The 24185-nt window shown below is 38.5% G+C and overlaps 1 protein-coding gene across 1 annotated transcript; it reads right to left on the bottom strand.

Moving 5' to 3' along the window:
• Positions 1-1474: 1474 nt before the first annotated feature.
• Positions 1475-23097, bottom strand: AFM (afamin). The gene is made up of 15 exons (XM_036078036.2): positions 22956-23097; positions 19142-19190; positions 18701-18833; positions 17589-17800; positions 16637-16769; positions 15947-16044; positions 15039-15168; positions 13338-13552; positions 9260-9392; positions 7036-7133; positions 5873-6005; positions 4694-4917; positions 3721-3853; positions 2266-2327; positions 1475-1629 (listed from the first exon to the last, which is right to left on the bottom strand). Exons 1-14 carry the CDS (start codon positions 23041-23043, stop codon positions 2292-2294), a joined length of 1815 nt encoding a protein of 604 aa, XP_035933929.2. The 5' UTR covers positions 23044-23097; the 3' UTR covers positions 1475-1629; positions 2266-2291.
• Positions 23098-24185: the final 1088 nt, after the last annotated feature.

Below are 24185 nucleotides of genomic sequence, written 5' to 3'. Positions count from 1 at the left end.
ATATAGTAATTTAACACATCTCTAAAGCCTTTGTGATGTGGAGATTATTCTCTCATGTTATACAAAGAAATGGAGGTCTTGGATTGTAGGGAATTTGTCTGAGGCCATACAGCAAGTTAATGGCAGCAAGAATTTGATGTCCCCCCCCCCCATGATTCCCCCTACATCTTCAGCTTAGATTGAGTGCCTGTTCAATGTGCTCCCATAGCAGTGGAACTTTTTCTAACCCTATGACATCATATGCTTGTTTTTCTAACCCTATGACATCATATGCTTGTTTACTCTCCTCCTCCCCTGCCATGGGGAACCATCTGCAATCGGCTCATGTTTGGATGCACAATGTCTGACACACAGTAGGAGCCTAATAATAAATATTTGTTGATGAAATAAATAAAAATCCCAAAAACTACGCCGTAAATGCTATGCCAACAGAACTCTGTGACTATTCTCATGTATCATCTCCTAAATGGCCATCATCTTCCATTTCAGACATTGAAACACTAAGAACTTTAAAAGTTTAGAAAACAGGATAATCAGGCCATGAGCCCATGACCAACCTTCATTTCCTGGCTTCCCAGGTCCCTCCCTCCCCCCAACTCCCTCTCCTTAGCCATCACTGACAAGCACTTCCATCTCCAACATTAACAGCAATTACAGCTTGGAATAGTAAGAGAAAGGAGCCATTGTCTCTGATGCCTCAGGTGCTCCTCCCGCTCTATGAATGACAGATTTTATAAGTCATCCAATATGGCCACACCTAGGAAGTAGGGTGTACAGAAGTCAAGAATACTGTTCTGGGATTAGAGGACTCAAATGCAAACCTTGGTTCTGCCAATTACCAGTTGTATGACATTGAACAGATGACTTTATCTCCCCAAGACTCAAGTTCCCTGTTTGCAAAATGGGAATTAAAATGATATCTACTTCAAGGGTGCCTGGGTGGTGCAGTCAGCTAAGCATCCGACTCTTGGTTTTGACTCAGGCTGTGATCTCAGGGTCAGGGGGTCAAGCCCCACGTTGGGCTCTGTGCTCAGCAAGGAGTCTGCTTGAGGATTCTTTCTCCCTCTCCCTCTTCCCCTCCCACTTGTGCTCATTCTCTCTCTCTCTCTCTCTAAGAAATAAATAAATCTTTTTAAGATAAGGTATCTACTTTTAGAGCTGTTAGGGTTCCATGAGATAATGCACGAAAGTCCTTCAGACGATGTTTTGTACATTGAAAACATTGAGTGGCAGCAGGTAATGCTAGGACCTGTAGTAGCAGGAGGGCTGCCTGGCCTCAGCTCCCCATGTCCTTTCCAGTAGCAGCAAGAACAAGCATCTGTGAGGATTCTGCCCACGCCATTGCTGCTTCAGAGCCCTGCCCTCCCTGGAGCGGTGTACATTTGCCAAGGAGCTGACGATGCTGATGGAATGAATGCATCCTGATTGATCGATTTTGTTATCAAGTTGACACATGACATCAGTCCTTGAGAAATAACTTTATGATCTTGTTTATTGTTCTCTACAATAACACGGTTTCAGGTAAAGTTTACAGAAGAATGTTTTCACTGCGTTCTTCTCAGAAAATAAAATCCACCGCAGGCCAGATAGGAAGCAGGTAAGCTGGTGTTCCTCTCTTTTCCCCACAACCTGGGAAGAAAAAAATAGTATCTTATGCAACACAAGATTGTGAAATCGTATAACTTGGGTGCTGGGAAGTCCCATATATAGAAAACTGTGAGTGGTAAGGATGTGGTGCTTCTTGTAGATCCAAACCTACTCCCTGTGGCAGTCCAGGCCTCTCTTCCCAGATGCTGAACATCATTTTGTTCCTAAAGTTTGTGTGTCTTACCTAAACTGCGGAGGAGAGAGCATCCTTTATGTAGCTTTGTGAAATCACAAACATATAGCTTTTCATTTATGAACATGCTGCTGTGGCAAGACTCTTAGGACAGGCCTATCTGCCCATCTCCCCATCAATATTCACAGATTTCCATTGCCTCTCCATTCTGGTCCAGACAGCTGAAGGCGGTAGCAAAGAGGCAGAGGACTGGGTACCTTTCAGCTCCCCAGAAAGCTGCTTGAACAGCAGAGAAGTGCTACCACAAACACGCCACACAGAGTGGTAGAGACCCAGAGAGACATGAGAGGACCAAGATGGACCTGTGGGGTACAAGGCACGTGAAATGAACCAGAAACAGACACTGAAGCAGCAGAAGGGAAAAGGCCAGGTGACCACACAAGCTACACATACATTTGGCATTTGGCTCAGATAGCAGGGATTACCTTTGGTGGGTTTTACTTTATATTTCTCAAGCTGCCTGGCTTTTGGCTGTCACTTTGGGGCCCTGAGAGGGGAAAAAAAGAAAGAAAAACACACAGAAAAATTTAAGACATGATTATTTAAATTTGGAGACGCATGTTGCCTTGAATTTTGGGAAGAAAAATTACAGCAGTCCCATCTTGTACAGGAAGACCATGAACATCCTTTCTTCAAGTGCCTTTTATGAACTGCCAGTGACTTCATCCTTCCCTTTCCATGGCCTCGATGTACACACTCACTCAGGGAAATGCTAGATATGGGTTAATAACCTCAAATTACTTTATTTTTTAAAATATTGCATTTATTTATTTGACAGGCACAGCGAGAGAGGGAACACAAGTAGGGGGAGTGGGAGAGGGAGAAGCAGGCTTCCCGCTGAGCAGGGAGCCCGATGCGGGGCTCGGTCCCAGGACCCTGGGATCATGACCTGAGCCGAAGGCAGACACTTAACGACTGAGCCACCCTGGCGCCCCTCGAATTACTTTAAATATATGTTGTAAAAGCTAATAATTTGAACCACACACACACACACACACACACACACAAAATTTCCACAGACTAAGCATTCCCTTGGAAAAAGTAGAGGGCTGTCAACCAGAATGAAGGCTGTGTGTGAGTGTGCATGTCTGTGACCAGGCAGGAAGGATATGAGAGGCATAAGTTTGTGTGTGTGCGCTAAGTGTGAGTCTGGGGTGGAGTGAGAGTTGCTGGGAAAGAAATGGTAAGAAAGGAAGTTGGAAATCAGTGAAGAGCACTTCCAAGCAGCCATCCATTGAGGCTGGCGTTCACACGTACCTGAGAACCCTGGACCACCACAAGCTGGCGAGAGAATCCAGTCACTGTGGAGTGAGAACACTCAGGGAGCACGTGTCCTCTCTTCCCCCTCACTACACGCACCCCCCTCCCCCGGCCAACTCCTCACTTCACACATACATGCTGCTACAAGGCCATGAAGGTGAGACAGCCACCCCCTGAGAGACTTCACAGACTAATACCCTTCCTGCTCCCCTCCCTTTGGAGCTGATTATGATTTCCTTTGCAAATCAGTTTGGCTATTTGTTTTATTAAACTGATGAGGGATTAAACCAGGAGAGTATGGACCAAAAGTATAATTCAAGGGTAAGTATCGCCATCCTCATTTACAGATGGTGTAGTACAGTTCAGTTTAAGTTATATGACCAAGAAGACTGGAATTAGAACCCGAGTTCTCCTGACATCTTTTTCTTACACCGTGTTGTTACTAAGGAGACAGTGCCTAGGTCCTTCCACAGAGACATCTGCTGGTGACATCCAGCTCATGGGGCTCTCAGAGGCCTCAGAGACATTATGGGGAGGAAGCAGGGTCCTACTGGGAGTTCTGTTATATTTTGTGACCAGGAATACCAGCTGAATTTTCAGCAGAAAAGAAATAGAACTACCTCTTCATTAAAGCAGGCTTCAGGCCCCTCAGCTTTGCAACACTTCACCACCACGTCCGTGAAGTCTGTAAGCAATGACTTCAGCGCCTCATCTGTAAGTTCAGGCCTTTGCTTCACCAGATTGACAAGAGACCTGTGACCCAGAGATGCCAAATAGAATTAATTAAAACTTCTTCCTTAAGCTCCTCTTCTCCAAAACGCTTGTCACAATATCACATGTCTTGGGGGGCACTTGGTTGGGAAAGTATACAAAGTTAAAATATTCCACTTTGAAGGGGTCTCCCGAAGCTTTCCTGTTCAACTTGTGGGATGGATTTCACGGCAACATTCTTCAGAGAGTTATGTAGTTATAAACAAAAATGATATAAAAAAATGTGAACATATATTAGGTCTTCCTCGTGCGTAGTACTGTAGATTATTGTAGATCTCTTTTGGTCTTTCTAGAAAATTCATTTTCAAAACAACCTCTATTTCCTTTTTCTTAGTAGCTGAATGCTGTTTCCACTCCACTTGACATAGACACTACCTAAGTCCCCCCCAAAAAGTCTTATTCTTTAGCATTTATAACATTGCCTGAGAAGACAAAAGTAAAATTCTTGTCCCTTTTAGGCCTCTTATTTTTTCAAACATTAAGCAAGATTCTCGGGGCAAATATCTAGGACATTCCCTCAGGAAAGTCCAGTTCATTATGAACCTGCCTGTGAGCCTTTTTGCTACCTGCCCTAAGTCACCTTTCCAAATCACAGTGTACTAGACAATCCACGCCTAGCGAAAGAAAAGACTGGCTAGGTTTTGACTTACAAGCAACAGCAATAAATAGGCCCCGGTGTTTTTCTGGATTGGATAGACTGGACAATTTGATGGAAGTAACAGGATTAGAACACCAAAATCACATATGCATCACAATACACCTTCTCATTAATTATGTGCCTTCAGGCTGAAGAAAAAGATGAATGGAAGAGAATGTTTATACCTGTCTTTCTTTTTTTGGAGCTCCTCATTATGAGCCTGACATAAGTCTGTGTGAAAGGTAAATAAATCTTGAGGTGTGGATGGAGGCACATATGTTTTGTCAGCTTCCAAGCCCTCAAAGCAGGGCCTTCTGAAGGCAAAGTTGGTTTTACAACAGTGGTCCACATCTGGGTTGATGTTCCGATTTTCATTTATTCCACACAACTCTCCAAGAACTAAATCCATCTGTCCCAATGAAAGTTGGAATTCAGATATGACTTTAAAACTTGAATAGAGTTTTTGAAATATGGTTAGAGAAACAGATTGTTCTAAGATGACTGTTAACCGTACTCAGAAAAACCCATGCACTTGTAAACATGATACTACTTGTAAAGCAAAGTAGAAGCTTGCATTATAACAAAATTTCAAGCCATTGCGATTCAAATGCCTATAGGTTAATTTCTTGTTAGCATATATACAAATCTGTAATTGTGAGCAGAGAGCTGCAAAACAGCCAACTGAAAGTGGCAGCCAAACACTGTGGCCCTCTGATTTATTCCCTTCCTGGGGTGTCCTCCAGGATAATCTCCACCCCAGTCCTAAAAAGATACATCCAAGTTGTGATTGGGCAGGAAGTATCAATTCTCTCACTGACCTGGTGGGGCAAGATTGAATTTGTAACTTTACTTGAAATTACAAAGTTTCTTATATCATTCTGAAACAATATCCTTATTCCTGCCATTTGCCCTAACAATTTACAAATAACAAATTAGTAATAAGAAATAAGAGGGGAGCCTGGGTGGCTCAGTCGGTTGAGCGTCCCACTCTTGATTTCGGCTCAGGTCATGACCTCAGGCTCATAAGATAAAGCCCTGCATCAGGTTCCATGCTCAGTCTGCTTCTCCCTCTCCTTTTGCTCCTCCTCCAGCTCTCTCTCTCTCTCTCTCTCTCTCTCTCGCTCTCAAAAAAAAAAAAAAAGTAAGAAAGATGATTTGGAAAACACCAAGAAAAATTTAAGACATTCTCTTTTGCTTCTTAGGATTGTGATGCAGTGAGCCCCCCCAGAAACTTTGACATTCCTTAACAATGTTGAAAACAATGAAGAAAGGCATATAACTGCCTTATTGCTGTAGATCAATGAGTACAGCAGATGCCTTTTTTTTTTTTTTTAGGACTAGTTAGGTACGTGGGCCATGCTCACCAAATTATCAACGCAGGCAAACTCTTCACTCAGTGTGCAACAGGTGGCCAAAGCTGTCACCATTTCCTTGCCAAGAAAGGTCAGTTCTTCAGTGGAGAGCTGGGGGGCTATCTTTGTGAGTTTGATAAGGTAGCTGAAAGAACATTTGTCTGTTTGGTTCTAAACAAAAACAGATACCCATTTGCCCTTGTCTAACTGCTTGAAACCCTAACTCTTCAAGGCTAGGGACAACCAAGGTAAGGACAACGTGAACCTCGCCTTTCTCATAAAATGGTAGAGAACTGTCTCTTCACTCCCTATTTTTCCCACACCCTGCCTCCTAGATTCTGCATTTTTGGCCTCCTCCTAATTTCATGGTAATCTCAGAAATTCTCAGATTTGCTCAGCCTGTCTTACCTGGGGGTATAGGAACTCCCCGGCAGCAAATACTTTGGCTAGTATGTAAAATCCTGCTTGAAATCCCTTGCAGTTAATAAATATTTTAAAGGGAGAATTTAATTAATAGATACATGTTGGAAAAGGATAATCTGAGATGAAGAGAACTAGTATCTTTAATGGGCTGAGTTTGAGTTCTCAGCCAATAGCCAGGTTGCAGAAACAGTGAAATCATATTTTTTAAACTGTGTTCTGATTTAAAGACGTTTGGTTTAAACACACACTATATTACCCTGGTAATTAATTAAGAAAATTCAGAATAAACTGTGTATTATTCATGAATGTTCGCAAGAGCACTAAAAAATAAATATTAAAGTATTAAATCCAAAATTATTTCTATAAACTCGGTAAGAGTGGTTCAAAATCTGGGCAAACTATCTTTTCCTTGGGAAATTGCAACAACCTGAAGTTTGCTCTATCCCCTGCCTTCTCAAAGGCAGAATCCAGAGATTCTGGCTTCGGATTGACAAAAGCAAGTCCAAGTGAAAACTAAAGCATTAGAGAATCAATTTTCTGGAATCCTGTATTTCTTTCATTTCTAGCCTCATTCCTGGTAAAGGCTTAATACGACAGCTTAATGCACATTCTTGACTTCTGTGTTTTTATTCTTTCCCAGTTTATGGATTTGCCATAACTGAAAGACTGAGCTGAATTTTTGACACTATGTGGCACTCTTTATCTTACTTATCCCGGTCACAAGTGTTAACCAACTTGTGCAAGCAACTTACTAGTATTTCAAGTCATCTTTCCCCAAATTCTGGAAATGTTCACATTCTTGTTGTACTATCTTGAGGCTTTTCTCAGTTGTTTCATTGAATTTGTATTCCTAAAAATAAGAACAATCATATTTATGAACATTTTATCTAAAATTTAATCATAAGCTTCATGTCAACTTGTCAAGTAGCTTTTATTTGTATAGTATTTTGAAACTATCATTACCATATATTTCTCACTAAGTTGAGAGTAGTTTTCTTTAGATGAGTGTGTGAGAATTTAAATCTTTTCAGCTATAAATATAGAGATGGCTTTTACTAAAATTTGAAAGTCCAAATTTTTCATTATCATCCCGTACATTTTTTAGAGCTTTCCAGCTTACAAAGAATAATTCAAATCTTATGTTGACAATGATCATATTTGCTTATCACTTTCATGAGGCCAGAGTAGTCTTTCATTTTTACATAAAGGAAATCAGTCTTATGAAGTCAAATGACTTGCTAGAATGACCCAGCTAGTCAGTATTGCTACAGTACCTTTTTAATCATATTTATTTTTATTTTATGTCTTATTTTTCATCATTTAGAATTGGAACTTAAAACGTCCAACAAGTGTCTTCAAATATTTGACAAACTCTATCTCCTCAGCATAAAATTGGATAGCTATCTACTGAGTGGTCATCAGAGATAAAACTACACACCAGTGAATGGATGTGCGGGGCATACTGTGCCTCCATATGAAGAAAGAATTTTCTAGCACTATGATTCATTTAAGGGTCAGGAACAGAGTGTGGCAGAATTAGACTGAAAGTCAAATCCTCTGACTTCATTGCTCAAATATGAATGGGTATAAACTGGCTTTTATGGTAAGTGGAAGCAATTTTTTAGATAAAGCCAAAGCAACACATATCAAATGAATGAGAAACAAATCAGAAATGCCAAATAATTAATTTCCCTACTACATAAGGAATGCATTGACACTAAAACACTCTAATTTCAAGAGGAAAATGGATAATGGGCATAAACAACTTATTCACAAGAAATTTATAATTACAATAGCTAAAATCATATGGGAAAAGCCTAACTTCACCTAAAAATCAAATAAATGCTTAAAACACAGTCGCTATTTTTTACATATAAATCTGGTAGTTAATTTCCATGCACAATGATGGCAAAGGCAGGGGTGAAGCGAGTATTTTCAAGCACTGTTGTAGGACTGTATGCTGATAAAACTTTCTAGAAAGTAACTTGGGCATTTTGTATCAAGTGTTGTGTTTTTTTTTTAAGTCTATATACTTTGACCTAATAATTTCTCTTCAGATAATATATCTTAGGAAAATAGTCATAAATATTAATAGAGATGAATGAAATGAGATACTCACTTCAGGGTTGCTTATAAAATTTAAAACCTAACTAAATGTTCACAATGTCCAACACATAGTAGAACAGTTAAATAAATCACGATGATGAGATCCCATCATTTAAAATAAAGTGTTTTGAAGTCTGTTTAATGACATAAAAAGTTTTCTATGATAGTAACTAAAAAATAGACCCAGGGGTGCCCTGGGTGGCTCAGTCAGTTAAGCAGCTGGCTCTGAATTTCAGCTCAAGTCCTGGGATCAAGTCCCACGTCAAGCTCCCAGCTCAGTGGGGAGTCTGCTTGAGGATTCTTTCTCTCCCTCTCCCTCTGCTCTCTGTCTCTCTCAAATAAATAAATAAAATCTTTTAAAAAATATATCAAAAAATTTCTTAAGAAAGTATTATTCCAATCTTATTTTTAAACACTCATATATGCACATCTGCATAGAAAAGATGAAAGAAAATGTTAATTATAGCTATTTCTCAGTGATAGTATCAAGCTTTCATTTTTATCTTTATAACTTTTGGTACTTTCCTAATCATCTTTGATAATCATTTATTACTTTCACAATCATAAAAAATCCTATACAGCTCAATAAAATGCAGAATACATAAATAAAGATCTAAATGTAAAATATTGAATGGGAAGGTTTTTTTTTTGCATCAACACACAGAATTAGTAGCTCAAAACATTGTACAGAAACCTAACATAGTATCAGTCTTCCCAATGATTAGCCCACACCGAATTTAAGTACACTCAGATGGGTCAATCACATTTCCTACTCCCTAGACTAGAGTAAAACTTTGATGTCAGCTATGAAAGGTTTGTTGTTAGGCTTTGTTTGGGCCAGTTCTCTGAGCCCGGAACACTGGAACCTACTGCATGGCGGTAACAGTCTGGAGGGTTCTCTGCGTGGCAACACTCTTTCAGAAGATCTTCATACACTCCAGCAATTCTTAAAAGCTCCGGTATAGACAGTTCCGGATGTCTCCTTGAGTGTTCATACAGAAACCTGTGATGTGTAAAATGTTTCATACATTAGACTTTAGAGAAAGAACAAAATATCAAATCCTGCTATCTCTTAAGCTAGTCAGATCTTGTAACACTGACTCTGCTTTCGGATGCTAACTTCCTCCTCCAGTTTTGCTCAGGGAGTGATTTCAGAGGATATTTTGACTACAGGACATCATTTTACAAAGGTTCTCTTCTGTAGTATGTTTTAAACCAACAGTGCTTTTACTTGAGAGGATAGAATGATTAGTAATTCCGAGTTAATTATTAGGATGATTTGATGCGTAAAACATCAGAAATAGTATATCATGCCACCAATACTTTAGAAAATACATAGTGAGTCTAATTCTGTTGGAAACGCCATTCAAACCTCCAACTGGAGATGGTGGAAATATGGCTTGCTCCCCACTCCAGGGCCATCTTGGTGAGAGACTGGGAAGCCCATGACGTCATCCCATCACTTGTCAAATATGGGAGTCCCCACCCCTGGAACTCTAAGTCATTGGCAGTGGTTTCTATGGCCTCGGTGAGAGGCTCCAAGGGCAGGCGGAGTGATATGGGGAGAAATGCGAAAGTGAGAGGGAAGAGGCTAACACTTATTAAGCCCTTAGTAGGTGCTAGCACTGGATCAAGCTCTGGGCATAAGAGATAAATGCTTCCTAGCCTCTGGAAACACTTTTCTCGTTTAACTTCACTTAGTCCTCAAGATCAGTACTACTCTACAGCTGAAGAAAGGAAGTCTCAGACCAGGGAAGCACCTTGCTATATTAATGGAAGTGTAACATGAGAACCCTGGTCTGGTAGGATGCCTAATTCATTCTTTTCTAAACCAAGTTGACTCTCTTTGCAGGAGAGTAGTGTCTCCTCTAAGCACCCAGCTGTGCTCTTTACAATCGTTTTCATAATAAAATCTTATTGAGGCACCTGGGTGGCTCAGTCAGTTGAGTGTCTGCCTTCGGCTCAGGTCGTGATCCCAGTCCTGGGATCGAGCCCCACGTGGGGCTCCCTTCTCAGCTGGGAGACTGTTTCTCCCTCTGCCTCTGCCCCTCCCTCCTCTCATGCTCTCTCTTTCTCTCAAATAAATAAATAAAATCTTTAAAAAAAAATCTTATCGGGGCGCCTGTGTGGCTCAGTTGGTTAAGTGACTGCCTTCGGCTCAGGTCATGATCATGGAGTCCCGGGATCCAGTCCCGCATCGGGCTCCCTGCTCAGCGGGGAGCGGGCTTCTCCCTCTGACCCTCCCCCCTCTCATGCTCTCTCTCTCTATCTCATTTTCTCTCTCAAATAAATAATAAAGTCTTTTAAAGAAAATCTTATCTATCCATTCAAAATAAGTTAAAGTGGCCTTCTATGTTTGGCGGGAGCAACACCTCACAAAAGTTTCTCAATTCCAGGGAACTCTGCATCCCTTTTTGGTTCGAAGTCTTTGATTCTTGGGGGGTTTTTTTTGACATTGTCTCTCCTGCTTCTCCACCTGCCTTCTCAAGCCTATTTGTGGGATATATTCCCAGACCCTAATGCAACTGCATTTACCCTTCAGAGAATCAAGAGCTCTTCTTAATATCTGATGTAAGCCATGGACCTTTCTACAGGAATAAAATCACACCAAAAAAAAAAAAAAAACCACACCCCACCAAAAGGCTGCAAACAAAAATTCCTAGAAGCCTACCCTAGCCTGGAAGATCTATTGAGATCTTGTGTCAAATGTTTACACCTGGAAAGACCGAACCTTAAAACTCCGTTTCTGACTCAGCATGCTCAGTGTTGCTCTGTGGTTTCTCCTCAAACACTATGTTGTAACATGATGATGATGATGATGATGATAAAAAAATTGCTTCCATTTGACGAGCACATGTGTCAGGTAGAAGTGAAGCACACTACCTCTAACATTTTGTTCAGTTTAATTTGAGTTAATACCCACAACTCATAAGAAGCAATAAAACACAGTGGTTTGGTTCTAAGAGCAAGAGTCTGGTGCCTGACAGCTCTCATCTGAATCCTGGCTCCACCACATATCATCTGTGTGACTTGGGAACAAGTTACTTAACTTCTGTGCTTCCGTCTCCTAACCTTAGAGGGTTGTTTTGAAAACTAAATTGGTTAGTAGATGAGAAGCACTTAACATTTGGTAAGTTTTCACTAATCTCTCTGTCTTCCAGAGCTCCGGGTTCACATACAAAATTGTCTCATGATACTTGAGACCACATGGATGGACCTGGCGCGTATTAGGCCAAATGAAATAAGTTACACTGAGAAAGACAAATACCATACGATTCCACTCATAAGTGGAATCTTAAAAAAAAAAAAAAAAAGACTACAAACAAATGAATAAACAAAAAGCAGAATTAGACCTATAAATACACAGAACAAACTGATGGCTGCTGGAGTGGGGGGATGGGCAAAATGGGTGAAGGGGAGTGGGAAATACAGGCTTCCAGTTCTGGATGAATAAGTCACGAGAATAAAAGGCACAGCATAGGGAATATAGTGAATGGTATTGTAGTAGTGACATATGGGATCAAATGGCAGCTACACTTGGTGATGAGCCTAGTATAATGTATAAACTTGTCAAATCATTATGTTTTGCACCTGAAACTAATGTAACATTGTGTGTCAACTATACTCAAATAAAAAAAAAAAACAAACAACTATCTCATGACCTTTCCAATTGTTACTTCATGTGTACCTCAAAGTCAGTGTGGTCAGATCCAAACATATTCTCTTTCCCACAAAACCTTCAACCCATACTTCCCGTCTCATTGAATCTGAAAACTACTTACCCAACCACCTAAGCCCCAAAGTGGGATTCATTCCAGATGAAGTTTCTAAAAAACAAAAGTGATTTTGTCCTTCCTTATTCTTCAGTGAAAGCCCTTCAGTGGCATCTCGTTACTTAGCACGTCTGCATGATCTGACCGCATATACTTCTCACTACCGTCTCTCACTGCGAATACCCTACACAAAGCCACAAACACACCAGGGGGTTTTATACTTCCATCCGTGATCTACCTCTTCTGTCTAGATTACCAAAATGTCTTTAACTACCTCTTCCCTGTCAAGCCTTTCCAAGTTTCCCAAGTACAGTTGACCACTTCCTCCTCTGTCTCTACATTATGGATTCCATAGTGCTATCAGAAATAAAAGAACATGCTGTGCATTCATTTATTGACAAGTCTGTCTCTTGCCCCGTGGCACTCGCTGTTGATGAAAGCTTACTGCGGGTAAAAGCTCTGCTGTGCATTCATTTATCGGTAAGTCTGTCTCTTGCCCCGTGGCATTCCCTGCTGATCAAAGCTTACTGCGGGTAAGAGCTCTGTCTAACCTCTCATAGTGCCTGGATTGTGTTTCATTACCAATAAACTTGGAATGAATGGATATTCTTATATGAATTTTATGTATGATGATGTGAAACACAGAGAGGTTAACTTGTTCTAGTGACCCAGCTGGGACTCCAATCTAGTCCCTTTGGCTCCAAGTCCACTAGATTCCCTTGAACAGCTGGGGGGCGGCAGCGCATGGCAATCCAGCCCACAACTTCCTAGGCCAGACCTCCTCCTGTCCAATCCTCACTCGGCCAGCTTTTAGCTGTGAACCTTCAACAAGTGATTTAGCTGCTCTGTACCTCCATTTACTGATCTGAAACAGTGGGGGGAATCATGCTGGTTCACGACTGTTGTGAGAATTAAAACAGATCATCTACACCAAGTATTGGGTCCACTGTCTGGCACGTATCAAGTACTCAATAACTGTTAGCCATCCCCAGAGTCACACGGTTGCATCTTCTTAAAATCAGGTGAAAACACCATGATCGGTAGCCATGATTTTTTTAAATTATGTGATACCCAATGATTTAAATGGTTCCCATTCCTTCCACCCAAATTAGCCAAAATAGGTCAAATCATAAGTTTCTGTTTGCCTTATAAATTTCAGTATAGACTTATGTTACTCAGCCATGAAGATCGTTTGATTAGCATCTCGTTCTTCACACACATTTTCTCTCTCAGTAAATTTCACGTCTCTTAGAGCTAAGTCCTTTGGTCTGTCATCTTTATTCGAGGAAATGATGCACTCGCCACGCTCTGGCATTTTCTTTTCACAGCACTCTTTGATTTTGCTGGAGATGGAATCTTGTTTGGAACAAATATGGCTCATAACCTTGCTCTGTAGGACAGAAGAATGAAAATTACTTTATTTTCATCATTTCTTCAGGACTGGGTTTTCCTTCATAATGAAATGGTTGTGTATACACAACCAACCATGTTCCTCACATCTGGAATTGCTTCATCAGATAATTTGATCACAATATTTAAATTTTGTCTTAATGTAATACACATGAAGTTTTCACATGAAGGCAAGTTTTATTTCTGATTTCAAATGCTAAAATTATGAAAATTTTGAAATTATTATAAAACCCACATTTCCATAACCAAACAATAAAAAAATAGTGAGTGATACTGCTTTTAATTGGAGACCGATTAAGGACAAAATAATTCTTGGGGACATCTGTTGTCCACTGCTTGAAATAAAATGTATATATCTTCATATTCTAAAAATCAAGTTAATTAACATACAGTTTTGCTGTGAATTTTAGAAAGTAAAACTGATTAAAAGTCACTAAAAAAGCCTCATTTCAACTAAGAAGGCAAGATTTTTTTTCTTTTTGTCTAAAGATTTGTTTATTTATTTAACAGAGACAGAGAGGGAGAGAGACAGCAGGAGGAGGGGCAGAGGGAGAGGGAGACAAGCAGACTCCCTGCTGAGTGGGGAGCCTGGAGCAGGGCTCGATCCCAGGACCCTGAGATTGTGACCTGAGCCAAAATCAAGAGTTGGACACTTAACTGACTGAGCCACCCAAGCGCCCCAGAAGGTGAGATATTTTTAATGAAATTGTGTTACTTTTGTGTGCATTAACAACTTAAAGTAAGTCAATAATATATTTACCAGTATATGCCCTTAGAAAATCACTTTAAAGAATAACATGAGAGTTATTTTAAATTAACATCTCCACTTATTTGACAAGACTGCTCCTAAATAGCTGGAGGAAACTCAGAGAAAGCAGTTCTTAAAGATATAATGGTAAAAATCATTCTCTGAGCTTTACTATTTAATTTCTAATATCTCTAAAAGAAGATGTGCAATATTAAAGAAAACGTCAATATGCCTTAAATGATTCTAAATTCCTAAAGTTTTATGTCATGGACATTTAGCTGTGTAAAATAGAATCTGTTGAATAATCTAATAACAATCCCATGTGTAAAAAAGCCCAAAGTTTTATTTGAGCTTATTTGTTAACATTTTATTTTTTTATTTTATGTTATTATTTAACAATTCATTAACATTATTTTTTAAGATGTATTTATTTGAGAGAGAGCAGGGGAGGAGGGACAGAGGAAGAGGGAAAGAGAATCTTCACGCTGACTCCCTGCTGAGCTCGGAGCCTGATGCGGAGCTCGATCCCAGGACCCTGAGATCATGACCTGAGCCAGAACCAAGAGTCAGCGGCTTAACTGACTGAGCCACCCAGGCGCCCCTTATTAGCATTCTTATTTCATGTGGTAAATAAAGTAGTCACATAGGAGGAAACTTCAGAATAAAAAAAATGGCTGCCCCAAATCACTATTTTTACTTGGTTTTAGAGAATATTTACCCTGTCACGGATGCACTGCACAGCATCCCCTTCACAGCATCCATCATACTTGGAAGAAACATCTTTTAGGAGGGAGGTAAGTTCCTTAAATTCAATCTTGGGAAATTTCTGACTAAGTATAGCAACATTTCTGGAAAAAGAATTGATAAGCCACTAAAACAACTTGAACAGCAAGTAAGACAAGGGGGACTTCTTTGCTGATAAAGTATAAATAGCTGCAATAAGAATTGGAACCCTTGTTTTATTCACAGATATCTTTACCAAATAGCTGTTTATATGGGGCACAGCCTACAGGATCACTCAGCAGCTCTTAGGTTGATATGTTGAATCCTGGACCAGGAGCAGGATAAAAAGGCCTGAGATATATGCTTGCTTCCATAATTTTTATGGCAAAACACATTTTGTCAGGACCACAGCCTCCTGCTTTGAGCCCATGCAGGGATAGATAATCCATCCCAGAACTCCTTCCTGCTGATCTAGTTCAAATCTCGGAATTTTTCTCAAGACATTGCAATAGCACCATTACTAATTAGTCAGGATGAGCACTAGAGATAAAAATTATCCTTATAAAGCTGTCTCCTAGTCATTAAAGTCAAAGACGGATGGATCCATCCCATCTAAAGCACTTGGAGGTTTTAAAACCCTGGTTGGGAACTTCCAGACCAATTCAGATTCCCAACTAACCAAAGAATATCTCAGAAGTAACCATCTTTCTCTCTAGGGTCTCCCCACTTCCCAGGTCTTCTCTCATTCTGACCTAATGTCCTGGTTCTGAGCTATCCATGTGGACTGAGAACCACCTCAACACCCCTGGAGAAGAATAAAAATAAAAAGTCATCAACAATTTAATAAAAATGGGACACAGAGGAGAAAATATAAGCAAAGACAAGATTCATATTAAAACTCACATCGATTCTAAGACTTGCAGTCCAAACTTCATAAGTGCCCCACAGACATTTTTTTGAAAAGAAGATGATGCTTTTAAATATTGTATGACAGGTTCTGCCTGAAGGAGAAAAAGAAAATTCTATTGAAGCAAGAGCAAAATCCTATTATTCTCTTATTTCTTAACTACATCTCAACCAAATTTTCCAAACTTTGCTCAGAAACAGAAAATCTATGGGATTTTTACCTTAATAAGTTTATATATCAAAAGAAACATGTATTTGTGGCACATTATAAAAGTTAGGCCAGTCTTCCTGATGACTGAATTATGCTTGGTGAGAAGGTGTGTTGTGAGCTTGTCCATCTCTAATGGGATGATTAAATTTTATGGGTAGCCAAAAGAGGGTTTGACCCAGAATAAAAGATAAATGCCATTTTTACCCTAGATATTCACTCACTAAGGCTTTCCTCCAATTTACAAGGAAGACAATGCTAGAAGAAAGACCCTGGAAATAGGCAATTGTCTTTCAAGGGTCTTAAGTAGTAAGAAATTTAGATCAGCAGCAAGTGGACAAAGGTTTGAAAAAAAACATTGAAAGTGGCAAGAAAATGGCTGATAAGTGGTAAACAACCCTTTTCTATAAGTTAACTTTCAGTAAAGATCTGCAGTGTGGGGTGACTACTTATTTTCATGAAATAAATGCAAAACTCACCTTTGTCCGAAAGCAGTTAGCTTTGTCTTGTTCTTCACAACATGTTTTAGTCATCTCCTCAAAACGAGCAGCAACAGTTAGAAGTGTAGGGGGAAAAACAAAGGGGTTCCTTCTGGAAACTTCATATATATAACTATAAAAGAAAAAAAGAGGAAAGGAGGGAAAGGGGTTAAAAGCAGGAAAGAAATTTTTAAAAAATGGTAGACAAGGGATGGGAAGAAAGGGGAAGGGAAAGGAAAGAGAGAAAAAGACAAGATCAAGTTTCAAAACTGAAAGAGGAAGGACTTCCCATTATGGAAGCCTTCAATATAAGACAACATTATCCAGTCTCTAATAAAAGTTTTATCGATTAAGTTGCCAACTCCCAAATCAGAGTGATGATTACAGTTTTCATCCTGAACACTGAACTATGGCTGCTTCCAGATGGTCAGCAGCTCTCCCTTCCACATTCAAAGAACAGCTACCTGTGCACACTCCCTCTGAGATCCAGGGATTTTATTTACTTCTGTTCAAATCCACTTGTAATTTAAGTTTCAATGAGCACACCCCTTTCCAGAAAAAAAAATCTCTGCTTCTGTAATTACTGCACTATTGCAAACAGATTTTTGGTAAACATCCATTGATTTAATGTTTACCCTCAGTAAAAGCTCCACCTTCCTTTTGGGAAAACTAGATTATTCCCTCCAGTAGCAATTTGGCACCATGCACGCACTCTGTTCTAGGGCTTACCAAATTAGAAAAACATGTATCTTTATTGAAAGGATCTTGAAAGTAGATTTCATATCTTATTCATATTTATATCCTCAATGCTGAACACAGAATGTGACCCACAATACATGTTGAATGAATTAATCCATCAATGAAACTAGCTATGTTCCTTTGGAATAGATACTGGACTCAGCCTAAGAATAATTCCTCAATTAGGTAATCCTTCTGCTAAAAGAAAACTTACTTGTTTAGAAAAGATTCTCTGTTATTTTTATAAGTCTGGCATTTCTCTTCAGGATCCAGGGTAGGAAGAGGAGGCAGAAATCCTACATCAGCTTTCTTATTATGGAAGAAACAAAGTTTTCTTTCCAAGTCGACCTTACTGCAGCAGTGTGAAAAATTATGCTTTTGTGGCAGTCCCTCCAGAGCACATATATTTTCCAGTAAAACATCATTCTGGACAACAGAAAAGTAAAAGACATACTTTATTCATTGTAAAGTTTTTCAACCTTCTGAGATGACACAATGAATACAATGAGTGATGAGTGTCACGCTTCGGGAAAGAGATTCCAATTTCCCCAGTATTACCAATAAAGCGTTGTTACCCACACCTGTGACAACCATCCCACACTTTGGGAAACTTTTTCTACCCTACCTCGGGACCCTTTAACCTCTTACTCCTTTGCTACTTACATTTCTCTTATATAACAGCTTTTTTCCTTTTCTCTCAAGGTGATGAGGTCAGAGTGTGAATGTGTTGGTAAAGTATTAGCAGTAGTGTTTCGTAATAGTCTTCTAGAAATGCAGATGGTGAGGTGCCTGGATGGCTCAGTCTGTTAAGCATCTGCCTTCAGCTCAGGTCATGATCCCGGGATTATGGAGTCCCAGGATCCAGCCCCATGTTGGGCTGCCTGCTCAGCAGAGAGTCTACTTCTCCCTCTACCTCCTCCTGCTCTCTCTCTCTCTCAAATAAATAAATAAAATCTTTAAAGAAATAGAAATGCAGATGGTGACTCTATTTGGCAGAGGCCCAGAAAAGGCGGTATGACAATAGAGCATTTTTGAGAGAGGCAGCTAAGGAGGTTACCTCTGTACTTCTGTGCACATTGTCCAACTATTGGCTGCCTCCCTGTCTGTATACACATGGCATGGACTGCAATCTCGTAGCCAATTCCTCCTATGCACCGTAATACAGAATTGCATCTCTCCAAGGAAAGTACCTTATCCTAAATTCCAAAGTCAGGCAAAATAAAAAATGAGGGGGCATGGAGCATCTCTTTTTTTATATTTCAAGCCAAAAATTCTCTGTTTAACGAATAAACATTATTTGTTTAAAAATGCAAACAATTTACTTACAGCTAATTTGGAACACATTGGGAGTGTCATGCCACCCAAGCATTTATCTCTATTTTCTGTCATGGCTTTTACCAACACTTCTACTTCTTCAAAGGAGACCTCCTGAATATACTGAGAAAATGCGATGATTGTGCTGCAACAGTCCACAGAGAGTACACAATGATCACCTGTAGAATTTCCACTTCTGTCCAACAAAAACTCATAGAAACATTCACTTACTGATTAGTCTCAGGAAATTATCGAAGTGTGAGGGCCATAAATTTTACAATTTCTTGACAATTCAATTGCCTTATCTGAATTTTATGAGTAATACTGTATTTACTTTTTAAATACAGCTTCTATTTAATTGAATTACTTTTGAGAAGCATTAACATTTCTGGAATATATCAGATAAGATCATATAAACACCATCATCATAAAAAATAGTTTAGAGAAACTCACATGTATCCAACATTCTCCTCTATAAATTTCTGGGTGATACTGACATCATCTGAAAAGCAAAGATATATAGGTTATTATGTATCCTGGTATTTTAACATTTTCCCACCAAATAACCATACATGACATCTACATTTACAAAGTATAAAATAGAAAACTCACTGTAGAAAGTAATTTGGCATACTTAACAAGAAGGAGAAAAGTCATATGAACCAAATTTGAGAACTTAATCACAGCTTACTATGTACTCAAGAGATATTCATTAAGTTGAATTGACTTGAATTAGTTTCAAACTGACCAGACTTCAGATTTGCCATTGATGTCTCCCCAGCCACAAATGTCAAATCCAAGCACCATTTTCATGCTAAGTATTTATCATGTATGACTAGGAAAGAAATATGAAGATTAACTGATACGTGATGTATTGCTACTACAGGGCCCAACACGAGATGCCATAGTGTGCCAGTAGTCAGTATAGTTTATAATGCTAGCCAGACACAGATATTTAGATGATATCTGGACTAGTCTAAAATCACTGATTCTCTCCCAAGGAGCATATGTTAATCAGAGCACATTTATATTTGTCCACATAGACTACTTTCATGGAGTCCTTACTTTCGCAAGGTATTGTGCTGGACAATATGAGGCAATCAGTGATAATTAAGACATCTCCCCTGGACCTCAGGTTTCTAAGTACTCTCATAGTGCAAGTGACTTATGAACATGACTATAATCCAATTTAGAATGTACATGACATTCTAAAATAATATAGGTAAGTTTATGATAGGAATGCTTTATGATCCTTGGGTGAGAAACCAGAAAAGGATTATAGCAAGAGTGGCGTATGAGTTGAATCTGAAAAAACATACAAGATTTCAGCTAGCAGAGAAATAAAGAGGCTCATCTCTCTGTGTGGAGGGAATAATGTGAGGGAAATTACAAAAGTAAGAAATCTTGGGATGTATTTGGAGAAAGTCGATTAATCCACTTTCATGAAAGAGTGGGTCATAAAGAAAAATGGAAACTAGGATAGAAAGGACTTGGATCCATATTTTGGGTGTCTTGCATTTAAGCCTAGGAGTTTGGGCTTCAATTAGAAGCTATGAAGAGCCATTGAAAATGTTTATATAGAATAGTAATATGATTATTTCTTTTTTTAATTGAAATATAATTAACAGACAGTGTTATATTAGTTTCAGGTATACAACTTATTGATCTGACAATTCTATATATTACTCAGTGCTCACCACAATAAATATAGTCACTATCAGTTACCCATACAACATTATTACCATATTATTGACTATATTCCTACGCTGTGCTTTTCATCTCCATGACTTATTTATTTATTTTATGACTGGAAGTTTGTACCTCTTAATCCCATGTATTTATTTCACCTATTCCTTCACCCACCTTCCCTTTAGCAACTTTGTTCTCTGTATTTAAGAGTCTGGGTATTTTGTTTGTTTGTTTTGTATTTTAGATTCTACATTAAAGCGAAATCATATGGTATTTGTCTTTCTCAGTCTGACTAATTTCACTTAGCATAATATTCTCAAGGTCCATCCATGTTGTCACAAATGGCAAGAGCTCATTGTTTTTTATGGCTGAGTAATACTCCATTGTATATATATACACCACATCTTCTTTATCCATTCATCTATTAATGGACACTTGGGTTGCTTTTATATTTTGGCTATTGCAAATAATGCTGCAATAAACATAGGGTACATATATCTCTTCAAATTCGTGTTTTCATTTTCTTTGGTTAAATATCCAGTAGTGGCATTACTGGATCATATGGTATTTTTAATTTTTCGAGGAACCTCCATACTGTTTTCCACAGTGGCTGCACCAATTTACATTCCCACCGATAATGTATGAGTGTTCATGTTTCTCCACATCCTCACCAACACTTATTATTTCTTGTCTAATTTATATGCAACCACAAAAGACCCTGAATAGCCAAAGCAATCTTGAGAAAGAAGAACAACTGGACGTGTCACAATCCCAGATTTCAAGATATACTACAAAGCTGTGGTAATCAAAATAGTATGGTACTGGCACAAAAATAGACATATAGATCAATGGAACAGAATCAAAAGCCCAAAAATAAACCCACGTTTATATGGTCACATATAATATGTACAAATAAGACAAGAATATACAATAGGGAAACGACAGTCTCTTCAATAAATGGTGTTGGGATAACTGGACAGCTACATGCAAAAAAATGAAACTGGACCACTTTCTAACACCATACACAAAAATAAACTCAAATGGATTAAAGACCTAAATGTGAAACTATAAATTCCCTAGAAGAAAACATAGGCAGTAATCTCTTTGACATCAGGCTTAGCAACATTTTTCTAGCTGTGTCTCTGAAGGCAAGGGAAGCAAAAGCAAAAATAAACTATTGAGACTATGTCAAAATAAAAAGCTTTACACAGAGAAGTAAACCATCAACAAGATTAGAAGACAACCTACTGAATAGGAGAAGATATTTACAAATGATATATTCAGTAAGGAGCTAATATCCAAAATCTATACAGAGCTTATACAACTCAATACCAAAATACCCCCAAGCAATCCAAGTAAAAAAATGGGCAGAGAATCTGAATAGACATTTTTCCAAAGAAGACATACAAATGGCCCAACAGACATCATTAATCATTAATCATCAGGGAAACACAAATCAAAAGCACGATGAGGTATCACCTAATATGATTATTTCTATATGCTAAGAAATATCAGCCAGGTAGTGGTATATCTAATATGCAGGGAATTAGAAATAGACACAGTGCCTGACAAAGAGAAAGTGACAAGAACTATTTGCCGAATAGATGGGTGGGTGAATGAATGGATGGATAGAAAAAAAGCAAGAGGCCCATTAGGTGACATTTGTAATTGTTCTATTGAGAAATCAGCAAGACATGAATTTTGTTAGGGGTAATGGAAATGTAAAGGAAAGCACAGATGCAAAATATATTGAAGAGACAAAAATCAACAGGATTTTTGAAGAAGTCATTACAAGGGGCAAAGTAGAAGAACTCAAAAATGCCCATTCTTCAAGCCCTGTTACTGGTCTCACTAGACTAAACTAGCAGGCACTGTGGGGAGTATGAAATTAAGTCAGATACAGTCCACATCTCCAAAGCCACTGCAATGCTTATGGAACTTTGTGCAAGTTACAAAAAAGTCCTTCATCCATGCCGGAGGGATTACAAAAAGACACCTCCTCTAAACAAATGAAGTTCAAAATGTTCCCCCTTTGGGAAGAAAAAATATATGTCACCCTTTCCCCCCAGGCTGACACTGCCTTGGCCAGATTAATGAGAATGTACAAACCTGAGAATATTTATAAACTGTGCAGTTGGAAGAAGCAGGGTCCTGCGTACCCTAAAGGTGTTTACCACCTACTTGGGAGATACGTTGAACAACCATAGATTAAAGAAAAATCCCAACTCACATCTCATGTTTCACTGTTACCATACACTATATACACTTGCAAGAAATACTAGTATTTTTAAATCCAAATTATATATCCCAGCAACACTTTCTATACTGCTATAAAGCTGGTGACCATTTGCTGAGTGTGATAACTACTATCTCTGTCTATAGATTGGGTAACATGACCATGAAAATACAAAATCTGGGAAGGTTAGTTCAAGATATGTGACCAGTATATATATATATTCACTCCCCTCCTCATGGGGGGAGGGGAGTGAAAAATTAAATGGAAATAAAACAAGGTTAAAAAATAAGAAATTATCCCAACCTAGTCATTCCTTAGCTAATATACAAGTAAATTGCTTACCTACATCTTGAGGCTGTGTGGGCAGGGTTAGGGATTCAGGCACAAAGAACAGGAAAATAACAAAACCTGTAAGTTTTAACTGTTTCATTTTTTTTTAGAAATCACATTCACAAAAGAAAGTAATGTAACTGAGGAAGATCAAGTTTTTATATTATTCTTTGACACTATTAGTAAAAAAGTAACCTGTTTAACCTATTTCTCATATACCTCACGTTTGATTTTTATTTGATCACACTGCAGATTTTTTTGTTAATTATTAACTAGGAAAAAAATTATCTCTGTGTTTTACTGGAAAAATCTATTGGGTTAGAAAAAAAGTCCACAGGTTAAGTATGCACAATACCTAATCAAATAGACAACCGAAAAAAAAAAATCTTAAAACATTGCAAATGTTAAAGAAAAAGGGACTAGAATAAATAATTCACCAAAGAGGAAGCACAACTAGAAAGATGCTAAGTTTCATTAGAAATCAAAGGAAGTTAAGTTTTAAAAAGTATAATTTTTTTATACCTGACAGAATTAGAAAAAAGAAAATAATTAAGATGTCCAATTCTGGAAAACATATAGTAAGACAAGTCTCATATAATCAAAGCTTTTGGAAAACCAGTTTATATTAAGGATCAATAATCTTGAAAATATTCATATTATTCGAGCCAATCACTCAAATTCTGGAAATCTACACTAAGAACATGATCCTAAACATGGAAATATTTGGAAGTACATGATAAACAGGAAGTCTATTTTTTTAGTTATGCCCAGTAAAAGGGCCTGAAAACAATAGCAACCAAGTAGTAAGGAGCATATTTCGTGCCCACATTTTGGGTTCTAAACACTCTTCTCTACTATAAGGATCCCGAGCTTCTTAGAGAAATGAATAATTCCAGATATGGGACATGAAAAATAGAAGATGAGCTGAGAACATGGTGCCAGAAACTAAGGAAGTGCTCAAAAATTGATGGGGTCATATGCAAAAAAAGTAAAAGCCAATGGGATAATTTGACATCATAAATAATGACAGGAATGCATTATAACCCATTATGTTTTTGAAAAAGAGTTTTTGGATCTATACCCAATCAAAATTAAAACAAAAGTAGGGAAAGGAAAAGCTCTTCTCTACGGAAGAATGCCAACTAATAAATGTAGTTAGAATCGAAGTATCACAGTTCGTAACACCATACTGTACACTAAACTGTGGTATAGTCACTCTGTGGGTTACTATTGGTCTTTATA

The sequence above is a fragment of the Halichoerus grypus genome, chromosome 3 (genome assembly GCF_964656455.1).
Source record: "Halichoerus grypus chromosome 3, mHalGry1.hap1.1, whole genome shotgun sequence".
Classification (NCBI taxonomy): Eukaryota; Metazoa; Chordata; class Mammalia; order Carnivora; family Phocidae; genus Halichoerus; species Halichoerus grypus.
This window is presented reverse-complemented; position numbering and strand designations above follow the sequence as displayed.

Excerpts from the sequence above, each read along its gene's own strand:
- AFM (XM_036078036.2), bottom strand. The coding sequence starts at position 23,043 with ATGAAACAGTTAAAACTTACAGGTTTTGTTATTTTCCTGTTCTTTGTG. Across the intron at positions 9,393-13,337 it reads CAAACGATCTTCATGGCTGA|GTTTCTGTATGAACACTCAA; the intron begins GTAACATAAGTC and ends TACACATCACAG. Across the intron at positions 7,134-9,259 it reads CAGACTGTTACCGCCATGCA|GAATACAAATTCAATGAAAC; the intron begins GTAGGTTCCAGT and ends TCTTATTTTTAG.